The sequence below is a fragment of the Vidua chalybeata genome, chromosome 5 (assembly GCF_026979565.1).
Source record: "Vidua chalybeata isolate OUT-0048 chromosome 5, bVidCha1 merged haplotype, whole genome shotgun sequence".
In the NCBI taxonomy this organism is placed as follows: domain Eukaryota; kingdom Metazoa; phylum Chordata; class Aves; order Passeriformes; family Viduidae; genus Vidua; species Vidua chalybeata.
In genome coordinates this window covers 19,140,593-19,167,327 of record NC_071534.1, presented here as the reverse complement: position 1 = coordinate 19,167,327, position 26,735 = coordinate 19,140,593, and the positions used below count along the sequence as shown (strand labels likewise).

The window sequence follows — 26,735 nt, the reverse complement described above, 5'->3', positions numbered from 1 at the left end:
TTGATCATATCTGTGTGATATTTCCCTTTTGCAAGAGCATATATATTCTCCTGTAGCATAGGGAAGGAACTAGCAGGAATGTGCCCAGCCCTCTTTTTTCTTCAAAACCTGTTTTTTCTGTTGGGATGGAGCTGGGTGACATAAATGGGTACATAAATAATGTTATAGTTGCTTTCACCTACCTATACTTTAGTTTCCATTTTAGATTCAGCTAAAGGGGACTCAAAAGTTTCACATAGGCTGCTACTGATGTTGAGTATCATAGCTCCAACCAAGCTATGGTGGAATGGGAACATTAAAAGTTAGTTAAAATCTTGTCTGAAGAACTGCACTATTTCTAGCCTCAGCAAAACTGCTAGCTGATAACTCCTGTATGCATGTTGGTTCACTTTCAGGACTGAAAATAGTGAGAAAAGGCAAAAAGAGACTGTGTAAAAGATTACAATATTTTTCAAAACATTTTCCTAATTGTCTGGTTTTTTCATTAAAAAACCTCCACATGTTAGCATTGTTTTGCTGAAAATAGCTGTATTTAAAATAGCTTCAAATAATGTTAACGAAGCATTGTTTTAATTTTGCCTCCAGGAAAAACAAAACGAAGTCGTAGCATGAATTATTCTCTATTTAAAACCACTGCCGTCACATTAACAATTTTTTCCCCTTTAGCTGTGGGCTGACAAAATTCTTTCTCCCTTTTCCTTCCAACAATATAATGTGAGCATGACAGCAAAACAAATTGAAACTTCTGCTAAGCACTTTGCCCAAGATATGCATTAACTGCTCTTGTTTCTACTGCAGCTGCATGTCTTTCCTGGGTATGACACATAAAAATAGGTAATGTCAAAATAAGCCTACTATATTAAGAACAGTTAGAGATTTGGAGGTGTCTGACTGGGACTTAAAGCTCAGGTCCTGAGCACATACAGTCATTAAAGATATTTCTACAGTTTTTTGTAAAGCAGGAATGCTAGCACTAATCACATGACTAACATACAAATTTGAAAATTACATCTGACATCTCTCTAATTTCCTCTTGCTATTTAACTTAATTCTAGTATTCATTACTTTCTTTTTACTTAAAATGTTCTTTTGTGTTTCTTCTTTGCTGTTATGGGTGGCTTAGAAAGGAAAAAATAATCACGTTGAAATCTGCTCTTCTCTATTTTAAACACAAATTCCTTTTTTCTATCCTGATTTTTACAGCTTCCAGGCATATGAAGTATTACTTCCTCTCTCTTGCTTGTTCCCTGAAAAGCTCCATGCACAAGAATGGCTGAGAAAACTTCTCACCACTCAATTGAAGGAAATAGGAAATGCTGAATCCTTAGCAGGTATCTCTGCTGAAAGTAATTATTAGGATAAATATTTTAAAATAAGGATAATAGGCATTTAAACAGGATCATAATCCTTGTAAATATTTATGTTTCATTCCCCTTGTATATTGATGCCATATGCCTGCTGAAACTTCCCTGAAGTCTTCTAGGAAAAGGATGGATTAAAAAAGAGCTTCCAGGGGAAAGATGTAAGTAAGAAAATAATCTAATCAACCTGTGTTTAAATAAAACAAGAGAACATAAGTTCTTTTATTACTTTTTCTATGAATCATCTTTTAAACAATGGCAATCTTCTTTGTCAGTGCTGCCTGCATTTTAGACACAGATAAAGTACAGCATTGTATCATATGTTAAATGTTACATTTCACATGAAAACACAGGACATCATAAAGAGCATCAACACACACTTGACTATGGCTTTCCAAAAAGTAACCTTTCTCTTAATCACCATGCGGGTAAGTAGTTGGTTCCTTTCTGTGTCCACAAGACAGCTGCTGCTTAGGGCATTCAAAGCAGAAAAAAAGGCAGGGTTAGCAAAGACCTTTTCTAAAAGTATCAGTAGTTTTTAGTGACTGACTATCCAGAGTTCATTTGGGTACATTGATTTAAAAACCTGTCAAGCCTATAAAAAATCATGTCATGGAACTTTTGGAACTAATAAACCAGTGTCAAAAACTCTTGATTACAAAATCGAAATATCAATGCTGTTTCTAAATGCTTGTCCTCTCTCATTCTGGCATCCAGAACTGTCCTAAGCTGGACAAATAAAGCACTCTTTATTTGTTTAGAGAAGTACCTTCATGCAGGCTTTTTCTGGACTGTCTCCCTGTCAGATGCAGTATTTATAACAAAAAATCTTAATTTTAAAAAAGAAGAGATGAGGTATTTTCATAACCTAAGCGTCAAAAGGCTGTGGAATTGACCCCAACTCTGAAGTCTGTCTGTCTGTCTCTCTGGCTACAGTCTGTGTGAGGTTTGATATTTGGGATGTCTGCAGGCAGGGTCCCAGCCTGTTTCTGCAGGGGTAAAAGGGAACGCTCACACTGCAGTGAGACCACTCCTCAAAGATATAATGGTTTTTCTCATCACTTCTCTATCAGAAATGAAAGACACTCACTCCAAAGAAATCCAACCTTTCCCAGCACCTGGAAAGGCACCACAGTGGTAGTGTAATACTGACACCCAGTGGATGAAAAAATGCACTGTCACTGCCCAACTTGGTCCCATTTTTGTATAGGATCGGTAGTGGGGAGGTATGAAAAAAACAGGAAGAACTATTTTGTACCTAAGCATTTGGACTATATGAGAACCAGAACCTGTCTGGGAGCTGTGATTTCTTCCAAATCCACAGGTGAACCTGAGTGGGAACTCCTGAGTTGTTCATTAGAACTTCACACAAACCAACAAAATCTGCTTGCTTTCTACTGTTCCAATTTGTTTGTAGTGTGAAACTACAGGAACAATGGAGAGTGGTATCTTTTGCTCCTCCAAAATTAAAATATCAGGTTCCCTAGGCTTATGCAAAATAAATCATATTCCTTTACGTGCTATATGCACACCAAAACCCTGAGCAAAACATGGGAAGGAACACTCACAAAAGAACACCAGTAAGGGGAAAGAGAATTTAAAGAGGGAAATTATTTTATTGTTTTTTTACTTATGGCAAAGACAAGGTCAGCATCGTGGTCAGATCTTTCTCTTCCAAAGCATGCAACCTGTACTCTTGGTGTACTAGTGATTTCTGCTTACAGCATGAAAAATACATGTGGATAGACAGGATACAGACCGTTCTCAAACATTGAATAAACAATGAGGAAGAGAGGCAAAGTGCATCTAAAAGTTATATTACTAATTCAAACTGATTTATACAGAGCTTTTTGTATTCCTTACAGCACCACAGTAACAAGTATGTGTATATCCAGTATGAAATCTTATTCATATTAATGGGGCTCTTTTCCCACCAATCAATGTAAAAATCAATTACCGTTACTGAATGGAGAAGCCACCAAAAGATTCATTGCTCTTTACTGACTTGTGTAGCCTGAGTTTGCAGGGATCTTGTCTGCCCCCTGTGCCACCAACCCACATGGCTTTGCTGTGCTGGCAGCTGTCCCTCCTGCTGGGGCCTAACCTGTGAAGAGCTCTGTGGCTCTTCCAAGACAAGAGAACGTTTTCACCAAACACCCACAGACCTGTTTACTAAGGTGATAGGAAAATCACATGCCTAGAGTTCTGTGTTCAGCTGCTCCACGGCTCTGCTGATCAGGTTGTAACAGGATTCTCTCGAGGAGATCAAATGGAAACATTGCACTGGCTTGCAGCCTTGGGCGAGGTCAGGAAGTGACACTCATCAATGGAACAGCAGCCCTCAAATATACTGGAGAATAAGGAGAATGAGATTGAGCATAGAAATTAGGTACAAGGAGAACCTCTTGCTCCCAGTTTATCTTCCACAGGCTTCTGTTATTCATGTACTCCTCCCAGTGATTTCTCAATGCTCCTCTGGCCCTGCTCTTCCACTCTGCTAATCCTTTCTGCCATGCAGGTCCTGCTCATGTACCTGCCATTTTATCCTTCCCATTCTGCGATCCAGCAGTGCTGCCCCACACCTGCTCTGCAGTCCCAGCACCTGGAAAGGGTGCAGGCTGCTCATCCCGGCCTTCATGCCACCTCCCAGCTGTTATGTGTAATAGGCATAATTCGCGCCTATAAAGTGATATATGCACAGGAGTTTTTATATGATTAAATACAGACACACAGCAAGCGAGCCAGGGCAAAAGCGGGGGCTGTCACACATATGTCGAAACCATTGTAGGCAAGGCTTCATTTACAAGTTAATGCAAGTGGCTCGCTCGGAAATGGGCCGTTTCTTGAGATAATCGAGGAACGCACAAGCGATGATCGTCCCAGTAACTACCTGAGATTGGAATCGCTGGAATCTCCGGGGAATGCATCTCAATGTCGGGTTTTCATAACTCCATCATCGATGTACATCGCTTCCCGGACCTCGGACTGTTCAACCCGGCGCACAGAAAAGAGACTTTATGAATATGTGAGACTTTGAATGGAAAGAAAAGGCTGATCACCGAAATCCCGGCCTCAAGCCAAATAAACTGTGTAAGAACTGCTCGCGCAGAAGGGGTGATGTGAAGCACACTGCTAGAGTGGTTGAACCTGTGTCTCACCCAGCGCCGATCCCCGGCTCGGCACTGTCCTTTTCTTTGTGGTTGGCTCAGATAGAATTTGATCTTTATAATAAAAACTTTTTTTTTCTCTTTTTTAATTCGGCTGGGTCAATTTTTACCTATAACACAGGGAAGCGTCCCCGGGCCCGCTCCTGCCTCAGCCTCGCACCGACCACCCCCCCACCCCACCCCGCAGGTTCTGGCTCGGCCCACTCCACGAATAATGAAGATCAGCGTGTATTTGTAACGATTACATTTAGGAATGACGCCGTGGTCACCGCAAATGCCTTTTCCACAAGTTTTCCCGGTCGCGGGCCCCCGTCACGTGCGCAGCTGCTCGGGCCACGTGGGGCGCGGCAGGCACGCGCCATCACCCCCCCCACCGTGCTCCCTCCAAGGAGATTGACAGTGAAACCAACCAATCATAGGCACGGCCCTGCCTTTCCCCACCCCCCAGCCCACGGTTGCTGTGTCATCCGGCGGGTGACATCGGGGGGCGGTCGCCGGTTGGCTGCGCAAGCGTCGGCTAACGTCCAATGAGCTTCGCGAGCTGCACGACTGACACCTATGCTGCCCAATAGCTGTCGCGCGTGGACGTGCAGGGGCGGGACGAAGCGGAGAAGTCGCTGGGGGCGGCGGGCAGTGTGGCGTTGGTGTCGCGGCGCCACTGAGCGGCCGCAGCTGCGGCCATACGCGCTATCGTGCCATCAGGGCGCCCCGCCCGTGCGGCGGCACATGAGTGCACAAACTGATGTAACCTCGGCTCGGCTGAGGAGGGTTCCAGAGGCCGCCGCGGAGCGCGGCTCGGTGGGCGGGTCTCCGCGCTGTTACGGTGTAACGGACAGATTCCTTCTCTAATGGAGTCGGAGGGTGCGACCCATAACCCAATCCGTAGGGCGGAAGGGCGGGACAAGTAGAAGCGGGCGAGCGAGTGCCCCATTTAAGGGGCAAATCTCGCAGCTAACTGGCAGAGGAAGAAGGGGCGGGAGCCAGTGAGAGATGTGAAGGGGGCAACGCTAACTAGTGACAGCCAGCAAATGCAGCCAATCAGTGAGCGTGTAGTGATGCGAGAACCCAATCAAAAGGGCCGAGAGGCGGTGCTCCTCTGTGATTGACGTGCGTCCTGGCTAATGGGCGGAGAGATCCCCGAGACTCTTCCCAATGGACAGCGTGAAGGGGCGGAAAGGGGAGAGGAAGGAGAAGACGAGCAGGCAGAACGACCAATCAGCGTGGGGGTCGGCGGGGCGCCGTCCAATGGGCGGTGCGAGGGGCGGCGCGGGGGCGTGTCCCGGTGTGTTTGGGTTCGTGCTCCTCGGGGGAGGGAGAGACGGCGGCGAGGAAAGTTTGGTTTTGGTTTTTTTTTTTTTTTCCCCCCCCGGTGGTGTTTTTTTGGCGGCGCCGGCGGAGCGGGGAGGGGTACGCTTTTCGCAGCTTCTTCGCCTTTTGCTTCCTGGGGTTCGTGTTTCCCGGGCGGGCGGAGCCGCCCCCGGCACTGAGAAGAACGGGGGCTCAGCGCACCGCGGCGGCGCCTCGGCGGTGAGTGCGGGACGGGCCCCCCACCTATTCCTCATCCCAGCTCCCGCCGTGAGACTCCCTGGGAGCCCTTCCCGCCCTGCAGACCCTCGCGCCGCCTCTGAGGGGCCTCTGGCGCCGGGCCGCGGTGCCGTGGGGCGGGGGAGGGACGGGGGGGCCGGGCCGGCGGGAGGGGCCCCGAGCGGCGGCGGCTCAAGGGCGCTGCCCCGGCGGTGGCGGAGCGGCCGCTGCTCCCGCCCCGACCCCTCCGAGTCCCTGTCCCGGGGCACAGCCGGGCGAGCGCTGTCCCCTCCTCGCCTCACGTGCGGCCGCTGTTCGCCGCGGCTGCGCCCCGGTGTTCCCCACCGCCCCCTCCTGCTCCAGACAGGGCCCCGGGGAAGAGCCGCCCTCCCGCCAGATCACCCAGGCAGGGCAGGAGGTACAGCGGCGGAAACACTCCGAGGAGCTCTTGTGTGGATGGGGAAAAAAAGTGCTGTAGTGTGGGGAGAGAGCCGAGGTTGCGTTGGTACCACTGCAAACCGCGCTGGATGAGTGGAACGTGATGCTGGTTAAAATGTGTGTGTGTCTGTGTGTGTGCATATGTGATGGTGGGTGGGAAGAGTGACCGTGTTCAGAGGTGTGTCCTGAGGGGGGAAAAAGTTTCCCCAGCTGTTTGTAGCAAAATGAGGGAATGTTTGTTTCTGGAGACGCTTCGCTGGCTGTGGATAAGCGCTGCTTGCAGCGTGGTATCTTGCAAGCTCAGATCCGCTTTATGAAAGTGCATGTAGGAGGATCTACTACAGCATACAGCTGAGGCTTGTTGAATAAACCGAAGACTCAACAAAGTGTTTTCCTAGCTAGAGTAGAGATGCTTACTGATATAAACAGTACTTGTTTTTCCATGGTAATGTTTCACTAACCTCATGAACATTTGTTAAAATACCTCTTTGTAAAGTTAACTTTTTTCTTTTGTTTTTACAATCCATTAATTACTATTTTTAAATCACGACCTGCTGGAGTTCAGTTTACAACCTCTACAAAAGGTACGACGTTGTCGTTGACGTGTACAAACGTTGTCATGTTTACAACCTCTACAAAAAGTGTGACTTTTTCTGCAAAATAATAGGTCGGTCTTTGGGGGTTGTACAGCTCTGTATTTGAAAGGTCTGTTCCACCTAGTGTTTTTCAGTAATATCGCTATCCATATGAATGGATTTTGGAAATTAGTTACTGCTACAAGTGTTGTAGAGGTGATAACTTCGGTTCATAGGGTTATTAAATATGTGCACAAGTTCAAGCAGCTGTGTAGTTAGCTTGTCCACAGTGACGTTGCTCAGCAATGCCCTCCTCTCCTGTGGTGACTTTCTAAGGGTGCAGATTCCTTGGAATGCGCACTGTTGAAACGTGAGTGAATGCTCTCATCTGCTGCATTACCCAAGGCCCCGAGCTGCAAGATAAGCTCCAGTTTTTCTACACGAGCCGTGGATAGTGCAGGGTCTGCTGGGTAGATGTATCTCGGGGGAGGAGTTTGCAGGAGTGACTTTTCACCTGAGTTTTATTGAGTTGCAGATGTAACTAGACAGTTCCTCAGCGAAGAAATCACCTTGCAAAAGGCTGAGGCTGGAGATGGGGGAAGGGAGCCCAGAGAGTTGTTAGCTGTGTGTTAGATTTTCTGCTGTGAGGTTTTGGGGCAGTAAGGTACAGGCACATCTGTCTCAGCAGAGAGTAGGTGAGGTCATCATTAGACATTTATCTTGTTTAGCTGTACTGCATGTGTGCTGATGTGCAAAATGTTATTGGGATGCTTACAGGGAATCACCTGAATCCTGTAATATGGAAGTCCCGGTAAAAATGTAATGATAAACCAGTCAGTGTCTCTTGATTAGGCAGACTTTTGAATTAATGCATTATTATTGCTAAATGTAAATTTAGCTAGAGATCTACACTTTCATTTAAATAATAAGTTTAAACGTTTGGACATAGAAGTCTTGACAAAGCTTAATCTGCCAGAGTTTGTGTGATTGACCAGTCCCATAAAACATTTAGATTAAGTGTGTGTCGTGGCTTTGCTTGGTGATGCTTATTTCATCATTAAAACTTGATGTTGGAGGATGACTTCAGAGAAGAAGCTTCAGGAGAGAATTTTATGTAGCTCTGAGGTAGTGTACTTTACCTTAGATCTGCCTCCTATCATAGCAAGTAAGAAATTAGAAATTAATTTTTTTGCAAAAGTAATGCATAATAAAAATGATATGTAGAGATGGCTGTATCTAGAACAGTGGGATGAATAACTGCAGCCAGAATGATGGAAAGAATTGAAGTACTGCTATAAAATTAGTAATTTGAAAATATGTTCAAATGGGGTTTGTTCTCTGGGGTTTTTGAGTGATTTTTTTTTTCTCTTTTTTCCCCCCTCTGGTAAAGCTGGTGTATTTCTGCTCACAGAAGAGATGGGATTTACAATTAAGCAGTATGAACTGGAGATCATAGAATAAGTCTAAGAAGCTTAGTTATTGACTTGAATGAGTTTATTAATAGTCTGCTTAATGGTTTGGTTACTCTATTCTCCATTTTCTGCAAAATGCTTGGATGCAGAGTCTGTTCTAGTCACTTATTGCCATTATTGTGTTTATTTTCTTGGAAATCTTTATACATAAATATTGTCTGCTTTGTGCAGTAATAACAACTAATAGTCATTTTCCAGTTTGTTTGCGATGGCTTTCGTCATTGCTCATAGTGCTGCTATTAGATTCACGAAATCTGCAATACTTCTTCTTACAGCATACCTAGCATCTTACAGCTTTTCAGTTCTTTATCATTACTTCTTATTTTTCACTCAGCTTTAACCTGTGTATAATTTGGGTCAGTAGGAGCATTTTTTGTGAAGAATCGGCATTGTTTATTTTCACGGGATAAATTAAACGTGTTTAACACATAGATTGAGGAGGGAAGTACCTGATACTAGCACATATGTACCATTGGTTTTCTTTAAAGCTTAAAGTTTTCTGTTACCTCAGTGCTTATAAAATGTACTTGCTCTGGATTTGCTTTTTATGGTCTGTTTCTTGCATTTTCAGAAATTTTAATCATGAAATGTTTCACTGTCTTAGGAAAAGAATAGCAAGGGAATGTCAGTCTTCAGTTCTAATTGCAAGAACCTAGTACAGAGATGTTGAGCAAACAGTAACATACATTACTAATAGTTTGACCAGTTGTGGTGGAAAAATACATGTATTCTTGCTAACAGTCTTCCTTAGCTTAGCATTTACTGTCTTTCTCCATTTTCAGATAAAACATATATGGTAAGGTTGCTTGTTCTTGACAGCAAATAGAGTGTGGAATATGGATGGAAGAATTTATGTTAATTTCTTGTAAATCCAAACAAAACTTCTGGCTACTATCTGGTAATAAAAATAGGGACACTTTTTGGTACTTGGGCCAGCTGTCACTGTCAGACAAGTAGTTGCCTGCTGGTATTTCAGCTTGTGAGGTGACTGAGGTGACTGGGGTGAGAGTAATCAGGATATTCTGATTGCTGTTCCCTGTCCCTTTCAGTGGATAATAAAACTCTCATATTTCCTTACATTTGTCTTCTATTCATGCTTTCTTTGTGTTGCACTTCTACTCATTATTTTTATTTCTTCAGGGAAGTAAACATGCTTTGCTGCAAAGCGTTGGTGTCACTTATTTTTTCTCCTTTAGAGCAGTAGGCAGTGAGTACGTTAAATTTGTTTTTTCCCTTTGCCTTCTTATAGCGGTTAGAGGGAGAGGGTGTTTTTGCACTTATTATGGTTTGCATCATGTTGTAGGGGAATGTTCTGAGGTTTTTAAGTTTTCATCAGCCTAAGGGTTGTGGTTGGAGTTTGGATGTTCTCCGTGTTTACCATGTAGTGAGCTATGGAGATGACCTTTTCCAGTTTCAGCTAGTCAGTACGGATTGCGTTTCTGGGCCCTGCCAGCTTTAGTAGTTCTGAAATTGGATATCGTGCATGTATTTCCTGATTTAATGTCTGTGGATCAGAAAAAACTCAATAGTTCCTCTGGGAAGCAAGTTAATGTTCTATTGAGACACTGTTTAAATTTTTTTAAAATATCTACTAAAAAAAGTAAAATGGATCTGAAAGCAGCTCTTAGCCAGTTTAGCTTTTAAGTCTGGAGCAACATCCTGCTTGTCAGGAGAAATGGGAGGTATCATAAGGCAGCACTTGTGCTGTGTGCTACGGGATACTGCTCACAATAAATCCGTAAAGAATAACCTGGAAGTTGGTATATTTTGACCAAGTTAGACAGAAGATGGGAGGCTGGAAAGCTAATTAGCAGATGAAAGGATAAGAAGCAAAGTTGCAAAACAAAGAGTTGATAATTTTAGATAGCCTGACAGAGGATTAGTCAAAAGGTGATACAATGATATTACGTTGCCTCTATGAGGGGAAGTCCTCTAAATGAGTAATGAATTAAAAGTCATTTATGTTTTTACTTGCATTTAATTTCTATACTTTTATCATGACTCCTGACAGTGTCATAAAAAGTGCTATAAGAAAAACAACCTGGCAGAATTCTTCAGTAGTAAAGTCTGTTCTGTCACAGGAGAAATTTATGCCCTTTGATTTGGTAGTAGTCTACAAAGAACACAGTTTTTGCAAGTACTGTTGGTTTTCTTCTGGTAAGTTTGAAGATTTTTTCAGATTCTAGCTTCTGTTTTGCTTGTTAGAAATGCTTCTTCCTGTTCCTCTGATCATCTTGTATCCTAGGGTTGCAGGGTTTCTTTCCCCTACTTGAGTCCCTCTTTACTTTCTTACCACAAACACTGGTTGTACCTGCAGTTCTCTGATGTATTATTCAGGTGGCAAAAGCAGACTTGGTGAGAGAGTTTCACTAGTTCAATTAAGTGTAGGATTTTAAATGCAGAAGCTGAATGTTTGGAAAGGTGTTTGCTGCCCTCCTTGTTTTAGGATTGGTCCAATAGGTCTCCACATGGTCAGAACTAAGGAACTGCTGGGCTGCTCCATGGCAATCTCATTACCAACTTCCCTGACCCTGTGACCTCTCTGCATTAGTCTCACGACAGTACCACATGAGTGGTAGGAAACCCACCTCTGGGGAATAGAAGGAACTCTTCAGGGACTTGCCAGTCTACTGTGGACTAAATCTGTTTTGGCCTTAGGGTGATCCACCAGTGATAATGGGAGCAGATCCTCTTGTCTCACTGCTTTTACAGCCAAGAGATACAAATTACTCAGCACTTTGGTGCCAGTGTCCTCTAGTTAGGAACTTCTGTGTCTTAGGAGCAGAAGAGACCCAGGTTGTCCAGCTCTTCTCCTGGACATTTGAGAACCTTTTAGCTCTCTCCTGGGACATTTGGGTTAGAAATAATCTGATATCTCTTTCTGGAGAAGATGGAAGTGCCACAGAGTACATTTTATTTTCTTATTACAGCTGACAGTATATTCTGCTTTTCATACAGCAGTACAGTAACTTTGTGATTTAAAAGCTTTTCCAGAATGTAGATTTTGTAGAAGATTAAATCACCTATACACTCACATATTTTACCATTACAGTGAAACACTATTTCAAACCTCTGAGGTTTCTGTTGCTTGCACACTGTGACTTGAGAAACCGTAAGTTAATAGTATTAGAGGGTAGAGCTAGCATGAGGAATGATGAGGAACTTGGGTAAAAGCATTAGGATAATATTTTGATTTTAAAAATTTGCCTCTGAGATAGAGGAAGAGAATGTGTCCCCTCACCCCAGCTTCTTACAAAGATCAAAATATATTTCAGAACGAATTATGATCCCTTTAAGAGAGAAGGCCATAATACATATTGCTCTAAATAGTTGCTTTAAAGCATTTTCAGCTACTTTTATGGAGTTTAGTATCTTTCTTTGTGACACTCTCTGGGATTTTTATGTATTGAGATTTTTCCTGGATGTATCAGTGTTATTATAACAGCATTCTTACATTGCTGTAAATATAGCAGTTTCACTCTGTGTTAGGAATGTGTTTATTCTGATAACGATGTTTGGGGTTTTTATTTTGGAGTTTTTGTTTGTTTGTTTTTTAAGTTCTGCATAAGTGCTTCAAGTAAGGAGCTAAAAAAAGAGCGCTTTGGCACCAACATGTGTCTATGCAGGATATTTTACTGTTACAGCCATTGTAATTTATATTCTTATCCTTCCATTTGTATTTTGATTCTGGGGAATTTTTGTTTAAAGTTTAATTTTTAGTATTTTTGTTTGTCAAATGGCTGAGATTCTGCATTATCAGGTTTGAGTTGTGTTGTATCAGATGCCTATTCTGGCAAATTAAAAATGCAGATGAGTCTTCTTTTGAAGAGAACAAAAATGAGAGTCAAGCCACAGTGCTTATTTGTGACTGTTCATTAAGATTCATACGATTTTTCATTGACACTGCAAAAAAAAAATAATCAATACTTAACATTTTCTCACATTTGAAATGGATTCTCACATTTAAAATGGATCTTGCCTTTACTATTCCATATAATGCTATAGTATTTCCCTGCCCCTCATAATAAGTGTCTTTTTGGTGATTTCATACAGGCTCAGATCATGTTTTTCCTGTCCCTTCAAGGCAAGGTGGGATAGTAAAGCTAAAATTGAGTTTTTGTTATTAGAGCTGTGCTTTTTGCTTGGATAAATGTTTGGGTGCTTCAGGATCTGCTCGTCTACTTTCTGCAGCTGGTGTGGTGGCAGCCTGAAGAACAGGTGTAGATTTTAGTTGGTGTTCAGAATTCTTGCTGTATTTAATAAAAGCTTAGGGGGAGTTGCCTATGTTTCTGATGGCACTCACTTTGCTAAATGGTACTTGAAAGGGGAAGATGTATTTTATTGCAGAGCTAGGCTTTTCCACGCATTTTTTAAACTCTACAGTTGTTGTAGATTAGCTGTCTAACTTTCTTTGCTTGGCCTTTTTAAATTTTAGAGTACTCAGAGACACAACCAAAACTGGCTGATAATACTTTCATTTGTTGGAAGTTGACTGCTCTGGTTCTTTCATATTCAAAGTCCAACTTTCTCTTCCCTGTCAATTTATGTATTGTGGAAAATAGATTCATATTGAGAGGAGTTTCCTGTTGATTGAAAACTTAAATTAGACTCTGGAGAAAACAGAGAGAAGTCCCATTGTATCAAATACTTTTTAACATTGTCTAATAAGCAAAGGAAGATGCTCCTGACAGTGTTACATTGTGGTGGCCTGAGGGCAAGAATACAGTGACATAATTAGTCCGTTCCCTCTCCAGCCCTAACCCTGTACTTAGCCAATGCTGGATAATGTTGCTTTCACCAGTTGAAGGTAACTAGATAAACTGGCACTGCCTTGTGTATGGTTTACTGTATATCAGCTTATCTCACCCCTGCCACAGCTGGGTACATAAATAAACTGAAAGCAACTTCAGTCTTACGAAGTTTGGACAAAAAATAGAGATTTTGTGTTACTGCATTTTCAAACTTAATAAAGGATGAACAAAAAGTAGCATGCAAGTGAAGAACGTTCAAAACTAGGAGCAAATTTCAAGAGTTAGGTTTTAAAATGTGGTGTGAGAGCTTGACAGTGAAAATCAGTTGTCGCGTAGTTCAAGTAGTAGCCTAAAGGCAGATGTTTTTGGTTGCAATAGTAAACTGGGTTACTTTTCTTTTAAATACCACTTTCAGAGGTAAGAAGATGAGAAAGTTGAAGAGCTCATTTTATGCTGAAAGACTGAACATTCAGGGCTCTGACCTCACACATAGCTGAGCAGGTCTGAAGCTCTTCTTGCACATAGTTCCAAATTCAGTAGTACTAACTAAACATGTTCAGCAAAGATTGCAGTGTTGAGGACTAGCATTGTATCAGTAATAGTTTGCATTGTGTTTTTAAATTTATAAATTAGCCATAAAAATGAGTGTGTTGCCTCATTTATTTGAAGAAAAAGCTTTGTTGAATATAAAACAGATTTTTGAAAATTAGCTTCCTCTTCCTTTCTTAGGTGCCGAAATAGCTGAAAAATACAATTCAGACTGATGTCACGCTATAAATATTGATGAAGTTCTATTTGGCAGCTGGTTATGTTCAAAGTTGGTTTGCAATTATAGTTTAGAATTATTTGCTTAACAACTCAGCATTTGTTTTCTTTGACAATAATAGTGCTAAGATCTTGGACTTCTCTGCATGTATAATCATGTTAGTGAGAAGTCAAAACGTCCTCGTATAAGAGAACCTCTCTGTTACTAATCATTAGAAGTGAGATAAATATGGAACATTATTTTGGAAAATTTCAGGGTGTAAGCTGAAAGCAAGTTTAAAAATCAGAAAAAGCAGACTGTGATTTAAGCTTCATTCTCTTGTCATGCTCCCCTGGCCTTCCTCCGGGCTGTGTCCTGCCTCAGCCTGGTCATAATCTCCCCGAGGCTGCATTACAGAGTGCAGTGCCGAGACCTAGAGCCTTTCTTGGGCAGCAGGGGATGCTTGTCTGCCTTCATGGCTGCTGGAGGACTTAGCACCAGTATTGCCATGCCAGTGTGAATTCCTTAACAACGCAGCTCTTACTGTAAAAGCAAAAGCAAACAAAGCAAAAGGATAGTTTAACACAGGAAACTTGGATACTCTTCCAATTAAATACAGGAAGATTGGAAGAACTAGACAGTTTGAAAGGCACGGTATCTTCCAATCCTGTCCTGCATGTGAATGATTTTTAGTAATGTTGTCTTTAGCTCTTGTAATTGCTGCTGTCAGTGAATAAGCAGCGTTCCCCCTTTCCCCTGTGCAGGGCTGCTTACCAAACCTTATCAGTTTTAATTTAGTTACTGCTGCTGGGTTTGATAAACATACTGCTGTATGGGACTTGATGCGTTACTGGTGGTTCGAAAGGAAACCTTCGATCTTGAATTGACTTTAGTGGTATGAATAATCTGACAGGATGATTCTGTTGGGATTATCAGCAGTAAAGGAGTTATTTATAGCTTTCAGGTTTAAAGTTGAGCTGTTGAGAAGCAGGCTTCTCACTCATCACAACGTTTTGCTTAAGGTGGAGAAAAATGCTTCATGTTTCTGGTCTAGTAAAACATCCACTCTTCACCTCTCCCTAGAAATCTCTGGTCCTCTGTATTCTGAAGACTTGATCGCTTTGCAAATGCCCTGAAATAAAGGCTTGGTAGCACTGGTGTAGCTCCAGAAGTGCTGAATCCTTGAGAATGCTGGTATACAGGGATTGCTGGCATTTTGAGCATGTTGATTGCGGGCCATTTTTGCCACTGGGGCGCCATTAAATGCCATGATAGTTGTGATACTTATGGTAATGACTGCTTTTGTGCCATTTGGATTCCCATCATTGTTACTGTTAACAAGTAATGGCAGCATTAGCAGTGTGAGGAGTCCTTTTCTGTGCCTGAAAACGGATAATTTGCAAGACCTAATAGAACCAGATATGAACAATTGAAAAGAATGGTTGGTTTTGTTTTTTTTTTTTTTTTTTTTAAGTGATAGTTTGTTTTCAGCTTTGCAAAACAAATCTCTTGAGTGGGTTAAACTTTGATGTGGAGTGTAAAAAGCAGCTGGTATTCTCAACTCACTATGTTTTAATTCCTTGCTGCTCTAGATATCACCATAACTCTTACTGTGATGCTGGCTGTCCAGAAGATGCTGTCAGTCAGTTAAGATACACTACTCCAAACAACCTCAGTTTGATAGTTTCCATAAACGTTGTGGTGTAGAGTGTTGAAGGTCTTGAAGAGAAAAAGTGAAATAATTTTGAGGGTGTTTTGTTACATACAAGTTGTATTGTATTGTATCTACACACATATCTGTGTATATGTACATAAATATGTGTGTATATATGCTTCAGTCACAGTGAAAATACAGGGTGGAACAAAGCACAAAGGACTTTGGAAAACTTAACCACTTGGCAGCCTTTTGCTGATTATCGTTGGGATGTCATCTTGATTACAGTTGAGAAGTGATGTGTAGTGTTATGTAGTGTACAATAGGTTGCTGTAGCAAAGTAAGGACAAATACCTTTTATGTTCACTGTAACCTTTAATGGATTATTTAGCCTAATCGGTATGAGCAGAAAAGAAGTGGGGTTTGTGCTGCTTTGTACAGTAGAAGGTGGCAAAATGTGTAAGCAAAGCATTTTTTTAAATAAGCTTTTCAGTTTACTTTTCCTTTACTGGGAGGAGAAACATTTAGCACCTTAAATATTGTTTATGTAAATGGTTTGGAGCACTGGGAAGATGATGATGAAGTATTCTGTTCTTACGTTTCAAGACTGTCTTTAGACTCAAAAGCTAGAGCCAGGATTTTCTAAATTGCAAGTCTGATTTAGGGCCATTTGAGAAGTAGCCCTTTGCATGTTTTGCATGTTTCCCTTAACGATGAATCAAAAAGGATGACAATCTTTAATGAGAAAAAATCACAAATTCATTAATGATTGGATTTTCTTGAGCAGATCATGTTGTGTAGTTGTCCATTTTAAACCCCCTAACATCTTCAGGAGCACTCTGTTTTATGAAATGGTTTGTATTTGAGTTGTTCATGTAAAAAGACCTATGTGCTGTGAAGTGAGACTTGTGTTTTGTTCATATAGGTTTTCTTTAACTTCTTTTTGGTCCTTCTGTTCTCATGTTACTTTAGAAGAGCAGTACAGAGTAATGTATATGATATCTATTCCAAGTTACAGCTATTTATCTTGTTAAAAGTACTTGTGTCATATCTACATGAACAGCTGGAACATTTCCCTTATGTTACCAAAAACATCAGTGCAAAGAATTAAATACAGAACAAAATACGAAGTTGTGCAGCCAGTGCTAAATTAAACATAATGGACACCCTTTCTCATATCATGTTTTGCTTTAGAACACCACAGTGATTTTGTGGGATATGTGACTGCCCTTCCTGACTATTCCCCTGGATTTTTTTTTCCATGAGAGATTGAGGATTTCTGCCTTTTCCCATTCCTCCCAGCTGCTTTGTTTAGAGTGATATCTTTAGTTCATTTTTCCTTGAAGTATTAATCCTTCCTGGATTTCCTTCCACCTAAGTAATGCAAAGAGATTGTTCTAAACCATGTAAAATAATGAGGTTGTAAATCCTCTTCTCAAACACCAGTAAATATCTCTCCTACCAAATCATTTGGTTACAAGTTATGTTTCCATCTTCAGCCTTGAAAAGTGAAGTGGAGAATTTTATCATCACAGTGAGACCTGGGTTGTCCTGGGTAATTTTTATAGTAAATCATGACTTACACTGCTGCTGTGCTGTAGATGAAAAACCATGAACTATTTCTGTGTTGTTTTGAAGTTGTGAATTAAAGCCAACTTCCCATATCCTAATTGAGTATGTGATGTTTTTGTTTATTTACGTCAGCAGCTGATTTTTGTAAGATGATGTTTTAAGACAGCTTGAGGCCTTTTGAGTAGAGTGTGCTCTTGGTTGCTTTATCAGAATCACCCAGGGCATAAATCAGAACCAAGTTCAAAATTTAAGTTTGCATCTGTAAAACATTTACTCACTAAGCAAAGGGACAGGTAAACCACAGTGGCAGGTAAGACTCCCTTTTATCACTAAATGTATTTTCTAGTCAGAAATTGTGTGAATGGAAATCATGCCCAGACAGCTCTTAGTTAATGCTAGAAGATGAGGGAAAAAAAAAATACTCAGTTTATAGCAGTTAGTCCAATGACAGGAATGCTTTGTTCCTAAATAATGCTGTACATTAAGGAGTAGTAGCCAAAAAAATGATGCAGTGAATTTAGAAAAGTGTTTCTTGTTCATATACCTTACAACAAACCTGAATAATGGCAACTGGAATAATTTAGATTTTAATGATGTTAAGTTGGATGTGTAGTGCTAAGCTAATGGTTCTGGACTTCTTTTAATATCCTGGAAGTTGGTTATGTTTTGCAAAACCAAAATTGAAGTATTTAATACTAGCTGTGGTTTAGACAGATTATGTATGATTTGAAATGGACATGATTTTAAGCCATTGCAGTGCTGCTATGTTACTCTTTCAAAATAGGATTGAATACCTGACAATTAGTAGTATGGGGTTCATTTTTACACATAATATTTAATATTCAGGAGTTACTGTAGGATTACATAATCTCTTCACTTGCCTGCAAGGAAAGACACTTGTGTGTGTTCTCTCAGTTGCTGTACAAGTTCCTGTACAGTTTCACCCCATGTTTTTCCCAGTTGTGAATAGAAATTACATTTCTAGAGCTTCCTACTGTTCTGTTGTATCTCATAGTCAGTAGGAGATTCTCTCACACATGCTACCAGTGTTGACTGTTTTTCCAGATTTGGACGGGAGGTTGTGGGGAGAATTTTAAGAAAATATTTTTCTGATGGCAGCCTCTTCCTTTCACTTCTGTGCACCTAGCTTTGCTGAGCTTTGGAGGCAGCTGCCTTTTGTTTTTATATTTGTTTTTTATTTACTAATGACCACAGCTGGTTGATGTTTTAACTTTTTTTTTTTTTTTTTTGTCTCCTTTTAGGGTTTTGTTTTTGCACTGAATGTAGCCAGGACGGATCCTTGTGGGCTTTGGCAGCCCTTGGAAACTGTCAAAGGTAAAAATCAACCAAAGCTCAGTATTGTGATCTTGAAAGTTGGAGGTGAGAAGAACAATAGCCTATGCTGGTTCTTAGGATACTGTAGGATGTAGATCAATATTAATGTGCTTTCTAATGTGTTATTTCCTGTGGGTTTGCGTGTGAAGTTCATGTTATTGCCTGATGTGATTTGCCTCTGTAAGCTGAAGTTGATATGTATGATGTATCATTTTCTTTAAAAATTAGTTATGTTGAGATTTTTTAAGTTACTGAAATTGGTGATTATTTCCTATTAGCAATAAAGTTATAGTCAAAGTTTTTTTATTTTCTGAATGCTCTTGCTTTCAGAGCAACTTGCATTTAAAGTGACAAAAATGCTCTGTTCTTCTTCTGTACATTAAATTTTATGCTTTTGTACATTCTTAACAGACTCAGTGTAATACAATGCTTTAGCAATTAAATACAACATGGCTGGATGGTGTGTTAAAAATGAGTATTTTGTCTGTACCTAGAGGCTGGTGACAGTGATGATGTGTCGATACAATTGCGTCAAATAAGCACAGTCTCATTTAAGACACTGTTTGGTCAAGTAGTGCCTTGTTCTAACTGCTCTTGTTTCAAGTATGCCATGTATACGAGTTCACTGCTTTGTGAGAGAGTTTGGGACCTACCTTCAATTTTTGTTTAATGTCTGTAATGGTTACATTTGGTGCAGCCTTACTGTCATTCAGGGGGTTTCTAGTGGGCCATATCCAATTTAGACTTGGGAATTCACAGGAATCATGATTGCTTGTACACTAATAAGTGCTTCTCTCGCAACTACATTCTTTAGAAGCTTGAAGTAGGTTTATTCTTCATTATCAAATGAAGAACAGATTTTCTCTTTAGTCCATATTTGATTCCTGCTGCCAATCAAAAAAAAAATGTTGCTGCTAAAACAACCCTTGAATTAGACAAGGTGCTTAGTCCCAGTGATGCCTGTTTGATGAAACCAACTTTGAAATCATTGGAATTCCAGCTCTCTCTTGCTATTGAGGACCGTGTATTTTTTCATGCTGGAGCTACCTATGTGGAGGAAAAATTAGGCTTAGAGGAAGTACCTTGTTCACTGGTATTGGTTTTGAGGGATTTATAAGTATATGGAAATTTTGTTCAGGTTTTGCTTGCAGTGTGTGTTATAATGCAGTAGTGCAGAGATGGTATCCATAAAGACACTGTACTGTTCTGCTTACACTGAGTGGCTGGTAGCTACATCCGTCAAGCTGATCCAAGTAAACAAAATGAGTACATCTTTGATGCAGACAGACATGAAGCAAAAATAAGACCAAGTATGAAACTGGATTGTCATAAAACCATACTGTTTAATTGTAGGACGGTATTGTAGTAGGCATTAAAGTTGGTAAGAAATCCAGCTGGTTCATACTAATAAATGCTTTTACCTTTGAGAACAGATTATCATCACTGTATTACATTTTAAAGAGTTAAATAAAATTGTTCCTAAGTTTAGATGTGCATTTGCTACATCGTATGTGGGCATACCAGTGCATTGCTATTTGTCAGGCCTTCCTTGGTGTTACCTTACTCCAATTTTTTTCTGAAGGACATCAGGTGAATAAAAAATTGAAGGATTTCAGTCACATTTCAAGTAGTTTGGGTGGATATGTGCAAGGGTGGAAGAGGATTATCTTACTTTTGACCTTTTCCAGGAGTGACTTTCTTGATAGGTGTTGGATCTGAAAATCTAAATGGGCTGTCTATAAACTTCCTTTTAATCATCCGGGAACCTGACATACCACGTTAAGTATTGAATATAAGTAAACAAATGCCTTTAGGCTTTTGGCATTTTCCTGATCCTATAGGATGCTAGTACAAATTCTTACTTTCCATCCATCCTCCATGTATAAAATAAATGACTTTGTGTGTCACCTTCAGGACTCTGGTCAGAAGCTGGTGAGCTGAAGAGATGATGTCTGTAGCATGGAATAATTATGTTACTTCTTCATGTGCTGGCAATAAGCAGTCTCTGTTGGCTAAGAAGTCACCCTCAGCTGTAAATAACTGCTACAAAAGTCTGCCACAGAGGTAGTGTCCCATGGATTCAGAAATCTTGAAATGTCTCCTTTTGGAAATAAATAAACTTGCAGCATTCTTGTGCCAGTGGCTAAGGGAATCAATGATTCACGTATGCAAAAGAACATAAAAATTATTGAATTGGGCTCATAGTTTATTGCAAGATGTTTGGTCTCCTGAAAGAACCAAGTAGCAAATGCAATAAAGTATTGAAAAAACCCAAACCAAACAACAAAAGTACAGTGTTCAGCAAAACTTCCTCTTGCAACACCTTTTCTAGTCTGTGGCTTAGGATTTTCCTGTATCAGTTAAAAATTTTTGTTGATGGATTTTCTTTTTCCCTTGTGAAATTTTCTAGTAAATTACTGAGCCTTTTAGAACTTCTACCTTTTTACCATCCCATGTGAGTGAGTTCACTCTAAGTATTGTATGACATACTATGTTTTTTTAAAATGTTAAAGCAAATAAAATATTAATTATGGGATAAATTAAGAGAGAAGATAGAAATTCTAAAAAAAGAAAATACAATGAAGAAGGAAAAGAGTTTATTCATTCAATTTCCTACTCTAATCTCTGAGTTCTGGATAGTTCCAATGTATTTAATCTGTTGCCTGTGGAAGAGCTTGCTTTTCTTTGTTCTAGTCACCTTTCAATTTTTTAAAATTTCCTAGTTCTACTGGCCTTTTCTTTCCTCCTTTGAGATGTACTGGTTGGTAGGTTTTTTTGTCTTCTTCCAAGAGTAGGATATAAAAACTGGAGTCAAATACTGACAATTCCTCTGGTAGTGAAGAATCGCAGAAGATAAAACACGTCAGATTTTCAAAGGCTTATGTTTGAGTTCTTCCAGCACTCTGAATGAAAAGTGACTTCCCCTTGCAGTGCTCTTGGTCTGACCTTTCTGGTCTTGTTTTAGATGTAAGCTTTTTTTAATGCTTCTGTAGCTCAAGTTCATTTTTGCTTATTTCTCTGACTTCGAGGCCAGGTAAGTGCCACAGGAATCCTTCTGGCCAAAGCTGTTTTGGCTGTTAGACATCAGACTGTCTGTCTAACAAAAATCTGAGGAGCTTCCCAATGACTTGACTCTGATACTGCAAAATCATGCTCCAAAACTGCTAGCTTTGGAAGTTCTGGAGTGGGTTTCAGAAACTGAGCATGGCAAAGAAGTACCATGGACAGAGACTGCCCAGCCTGGCCTCCTCCACTCTGCGTGCAGAACAAAAAGCTAGAAACATTTGTTATAGGCAGGAGGATCTTGGCATAGATGTCATTCTTAGCATTTGATACTTCTGATTTTTGATTATGTGCTGAAGGCAGAATGCTTAAGTGAGGATTTGGGTAAGCGTTTGCTTTTCTCCTCATTCCTTCTTTTCCCAGAAAATGAAATTACTATGCTCTAAGTCTTTACAACTCTTGTGCCTTGCACTAGAGTGTATGATATTACTGAATGTAACAGCTTGTTGTTTGTAAAATTTATTAAGTTGTATGTAACATTTTGTAGCTTCAGGCCCTTGATATTTGTAGAATGTATTATTCACTCCTTGAGTCAACAAAAAGATGTTGTTTTACCTATGTGAAACATAACAGAGGAGGCTGGAGTGCAGACACCTTACACTCTGAACAGGCATTAGCAATGACGTGAAGGAGGTGCATCATTTAGAAGCTTTCTGTTGTCAGTTTCCAGGTTTGGAATTGCTGCTGTGAAGATGACAGTCAGCAGTTCTGTAGCCGAGGTGCAGAAGTAGAGAGACTTGAAAGGGATATTAAATGCTGGTGCAGCTGAAGAGTTACATAATCTTGAGAGGGACAACTGTTAAAGGCTAACAGCTCTTGGCTTTAAGAGAATTCTTAACTCAGCGTACTCATTGTGAGCCCTGACTTTCCATATACCTGAAATGTTAAGAGATCTGGTCATGGCTTATGTCTTGCATTTTAAGAGTGAGAGATTCCTGCTGAATTTATGCTGGTACATTTGATCTCTTAAATTGATTAATTTGATCCATTACCCCTGAAAGATGCCTCATCCTCTGGAGTAGAAGACATTCTAATTTTATACACCAAAGGCTCCCTAATTGTATTGCATCCTTCCATAAGTTAGTTTACAATTTGAAGACTGGAGTTTGGGGTGCAGGTTTTGTTCAGTTGGAACTGCACTGATACTGTCAAACAAACTTGAAAATAGATTACCTAGTAGTGTTGAATATTGGAAACACTGGGATCATTTGACCTGGGTTAAATTGGAAATGCCAACCTAAAGGTGAATGACTTTATCTGTTCCCTGAACCATTTAGATTCTAGAATGTATTTATTCTTAAAATGAAGTCGAGGAAAAAATCCTGAGAGTAAGACTTCAGAGGTACTGTGAGATCACTGGAAGTCTTAACAATTTTTCAAACTAATAACCTTTAGATTGGCTTTAAGCTGTGCCTTTAAGGCTTATATTTGCACAAAAGCTATTTCCTGGTAAGAAAAAATTGCTCAGTTCTGGTCTGTGTGATTGTTCCTTGCTGACTGTGACTTTAATGAGTAAAATCAGTGACTACATTAAATACTCAGCAATGACACTTTAAAGTTATAAAGAAAGTATATTCCTGTTAAGTGGATTTTTTTCTTTTAATAAGTAGTTTTGTCTTATCCTGAATAACAGTTCTTGTTTGTGTAAAACATTATTTCAGCAAATACGTGCAGAATGGCATCATTAAAGGTCATAGCCTAGAATTGTTGTTCATGTGCACTGCAGTCTCACATAACATTGTTAAAGGCAGAAAAAGAATTGTTTTTAAAATATATCTTTGTTGTTTATCTTTTAGGCAGTATTTTGCATTTCTGCAGAGCTTTGCACAGATCCTGTTCCCATGCAAACTGATGAGGGAGAAATACTGGAGGAAGGCAGTCCCAAGGTCAGTGAGGTAAATACCACTGTGTTTTGGAGGAAGAAGAGCTTGTTTGGCTGAAATGGGGGGCAGGAGAGTACATGGAGTGAACATTGACTGGTGGTGGTAGTTTTAATAAATACCTTCATGTAGATGCATATTATTTATTGTCATGGAGATAGTTAAAAAATTAAACTTTGTAAAACCTTTCGAAAGACGGGGTTTTGCCACCTACTAAGGATTGGAACATGTGTTTTCAAGCACTTCCAGGAAGGAAAGAGAAAGCTTGTAAAAAGATACTAACCCTGATTGTATTTAATTTGTGATAACTGGAAGGACTTTCTTTCCTACCCACCCACCCTCTGAACTAACTTAAGGAATTAGACATGTGGGCCCTTAGGTGCAGGTGTTGGTGTCTGTGGATTACTGACTGACCTATATTGAAGGTGGCTGCTTCTTGTTTCCTTGTACTTGCCAGTGTGTGCTGTGTTGCGAGACTGGATTGTGTGTTGCTTTTAAAGGCACCTCTGATTCTCAGCATACCTTTTTGGGACAGGTGCATGTGAAGTGTTCCGTTGAACACAATGCTGTGTCCTGCTTTTTGCCTTCTTCCTGAAGATGCAAATGTTAAGATGTGAATTACTTTGGTTTTCATAATGACATAGTCATTGTCATACTCTTTATGAGTAGGTTTATACATACAGTTTATAGTCCTGACTGCTCAATGAGTTAGTGTCAACTTTGCAACTGAATCTGTGTTTAAAACATGCTCCCTACATTTCACAAAAATCTGAATCATTGTTAGTTTGCTTGTAGCTTTGTGTAAGAGAGAGATTGAGAAATTAAAAACTAGAAGACTAAAGTTAAAAATCTGTTTCCTAGGTAGACCTTTGGAGAGATGTCTTCATCGTTTTAAGACCTAAGAAAAAACATTTTTTTAGCTGTAAGCACCAAGTTAGGAAGTAAGTAATTATTAGAGAAAGGATTTGGCAATTGTGCTGCAGGTACTTTAGGAGTTGTGTTAATTTTAAATAGCTTTGAAGGAAGGTTGGCTCTAAATTGGGAGCTGAAAAATGAGAACATATCAGTGGATGTACTTGCAGCAATCCAGGCTATTGAATGCATCTTTTGACAAGGATGTGATTACAGGTTTCAGTGGGGAATAAACATGAGAGAGGAGACATCATGGTGCAATTAATTACTGATTATAGCACAGTTATTGGTGTCTTCTTTTCACCACACAGAGAGGATCTGTGTGTGTGTGTGTGTGAACACACATTTATGTGTATACAAACAGGTGCCTGTGTGTATATTTATGGATATACAGCTTTCTTTTTTTTTTACTGTGTGGCAGAAAGTAGATTGAAGTAACTGTCTTTTCCTCCAATGAAGGGTATGCTTTTCTTTGGCATACTTAATTCTGGATATAATGGTGAAGATTGTGTATCTGCTCAAAAAATAGAATGAGCTTAAATTTAAAACCAAATTCTTTATACCGACTTCGCCTACCTAAATGTGTATGAAGTATTGCTTTGAAACAATTAGAGAATGTGGGAGATCAGGAATTGTGCATCTGGTATTTAGTGTTATTAATAAAGGACTATATAGGATCAGTGTATATTAAGCAAAAATGTCATGACTACATCTAGTCCTTCTCCCGATTCTGTGATGAACAGGACTACTCACTGAAGTCTGTTTTTCAGTGTTTCTTCAATCTGTAAATGATTATTCTCTCCTTCCTTGTCTCAGGAGAGTTCTGTATCTATAGCAGTTGAAGATTTGTCCTAGAAAATTTTAGGCAAAATATATTTCACTATGTTGTCTAGTATCATTGAAATGATTCCCTCAATTTGCAAATGTTTACATGATCCAGTGACCCATTTTCATAAAGATACATTTTCCTACGAAATACCTTTATTAGATATTCAGTAATGTAGTTCAGTTTTTTCCCTTTTCCCATCCCTCCCCACCCACTACCAACTTTTTCAGGCAGAAGACATGAAGTATACTTGAATGAAGTATTCTGAAAGAGAGGAGAGCAAAATCATCTTCTGTGGAGATACCATGAATATCAGGATATAAAGATTTGGATACTGCAATAATTAATTTTTTGTCATACCAGCCTGAAATTAACCTAAAAATATTTACATGAAGATTCTATCATAGAGTGGAAAACAAATGATATGTCATGCTGTATGCTTGTGATCTGGTTTGGTTCTATAACTCAGATTAGTCTGATTTTCTGGTATCCTAGACTGTATAGTATTTTGAGGCATGCTGGTCAAGACTTGAAGATAAAAGGAGATTTCCTCTGGTTTTGAGGAAAAAATTATATTATGCCTTATGTAGAGCCGAGTAAGTCATTTTAAAGACTAAATATTTATGGCCTTCAAACTAATTAACAGTATGTAAGATATGATCAGAAAATTTATGCCCTGCAGTCAGACATAATGAATAATGATCTTCTTGCTTGACTCCTGACAGCGTGGTGAGACAGTTGTAAAGCTCTTGAAATGAGTGGCAAACTCAGTGGCAACTCATTGGAAATTAAGCTTAAGGACGGTTATTGGTGGACTTATTCCCACTTCAGTGTTTATTTCTACCACTGTTGTTAATGTATACATTTTTATTTAATTATTAATTTAATTTTTTAATATTGTGGTTGTTGAGTTGTGCTCATGTTCTCAATTTTGCGTACACTTTCTTTAAAATGGCCTCAACATGGTAAAGACAGCTGGCACCTGACAATAGCATGCTCTTGATTCCAGTAATTACCTAATGTTAGTGCTATACAGAGAGGAAGCAACCTGTGCAGAAGTTAGTTATTTCAAATGAGCATATGGATTTTAAAAATTAATTTAGTTTTGGCAGATGTGAAAGTTTTATTTGATAATAATATCTGGTCTATTTTATCCAAATGACCTTCTAGTAAGTATCATACAATGAAGTATCCTTTCACTTTTTAGAATAGTTTGGGGTGGGCTGTCTGGTTTCTGGCTTTTCAGGGTCTCTTTTCTTCCTTTCAAAAAGAAAAAAAAATGAAAGAATCATAGAATTGTTAAAGTTAGAAGAGACTTCCAAGATCATTGAGTCCAAGCTTTGAATACCACCATGAGGTGGTAAAGGCTCACCAGTGGGGTACAATCAAGGGAATTTTGTAGGACTCATCTCTTCAGAACTGGGAATCCAAGCAAGACCCTTATGGTGTTCTCCCCAGTC

At 39.8% G+C, this 26,735-nt stretch overlaps 1 protein-coding gene and 1 long non-coding RNA gene across 9 annotated transcripts in view; one reads left to right on the top strand and one right to left on the bottom strand.

The window, feature by feature from the left end:
• Positions 1–2,957: 2,957 nt before the first annotated feature.
• LOC128787694 (uncharacterized) lies at positions 2,958–4,932 on the bottom strand. Its single transcript, XR_008430798.1, has 3 exons — positions 4,774–4,932; positions 4,252–4,346; positions 2,958–3,711 (listed from the first exon to the last, which is right to left on the bottom strand). It is a non-coding gene; the product is annotated as an uncharacterized LOC128787694 (long non-coding RNA).
• Positions 4,933–5,864: 932 nt separating this feature from the next.
• Positions 5,865–26,735, top strand: part of TNRC6B (trinucleotide repeat containing adaptor 6B) — a 118,075-nt gene continuing 97,204 nt past the window's right edge. For 5 of the 8 annotated variants that reach the window (XM_053942001.1, XM_053942003.1, XM_053941995.1 and 2 more), the window contains exons 1-2: positions 22,574–22,609; positions 23,454–23,552. In XM_053942001.1, coding sequence (XP_053797976.1) covers positions 22,604–22,609; positions 23,454–23,552 — 105 coding nt within the window. In that variant the 5' untranslated portion in view covers positions 22,574–22,603. Of the gene's footprint in view, positions 6,056–18,521; positions 18,595–22,573; positions 22,610–23,453; positions 23,553–26,735 lie in introns of those variants that run through there. The other 3 variants (XM_053941990.1, XM_053941993.1, XM_053941989.1) reach the window with 3 other exon arrangements.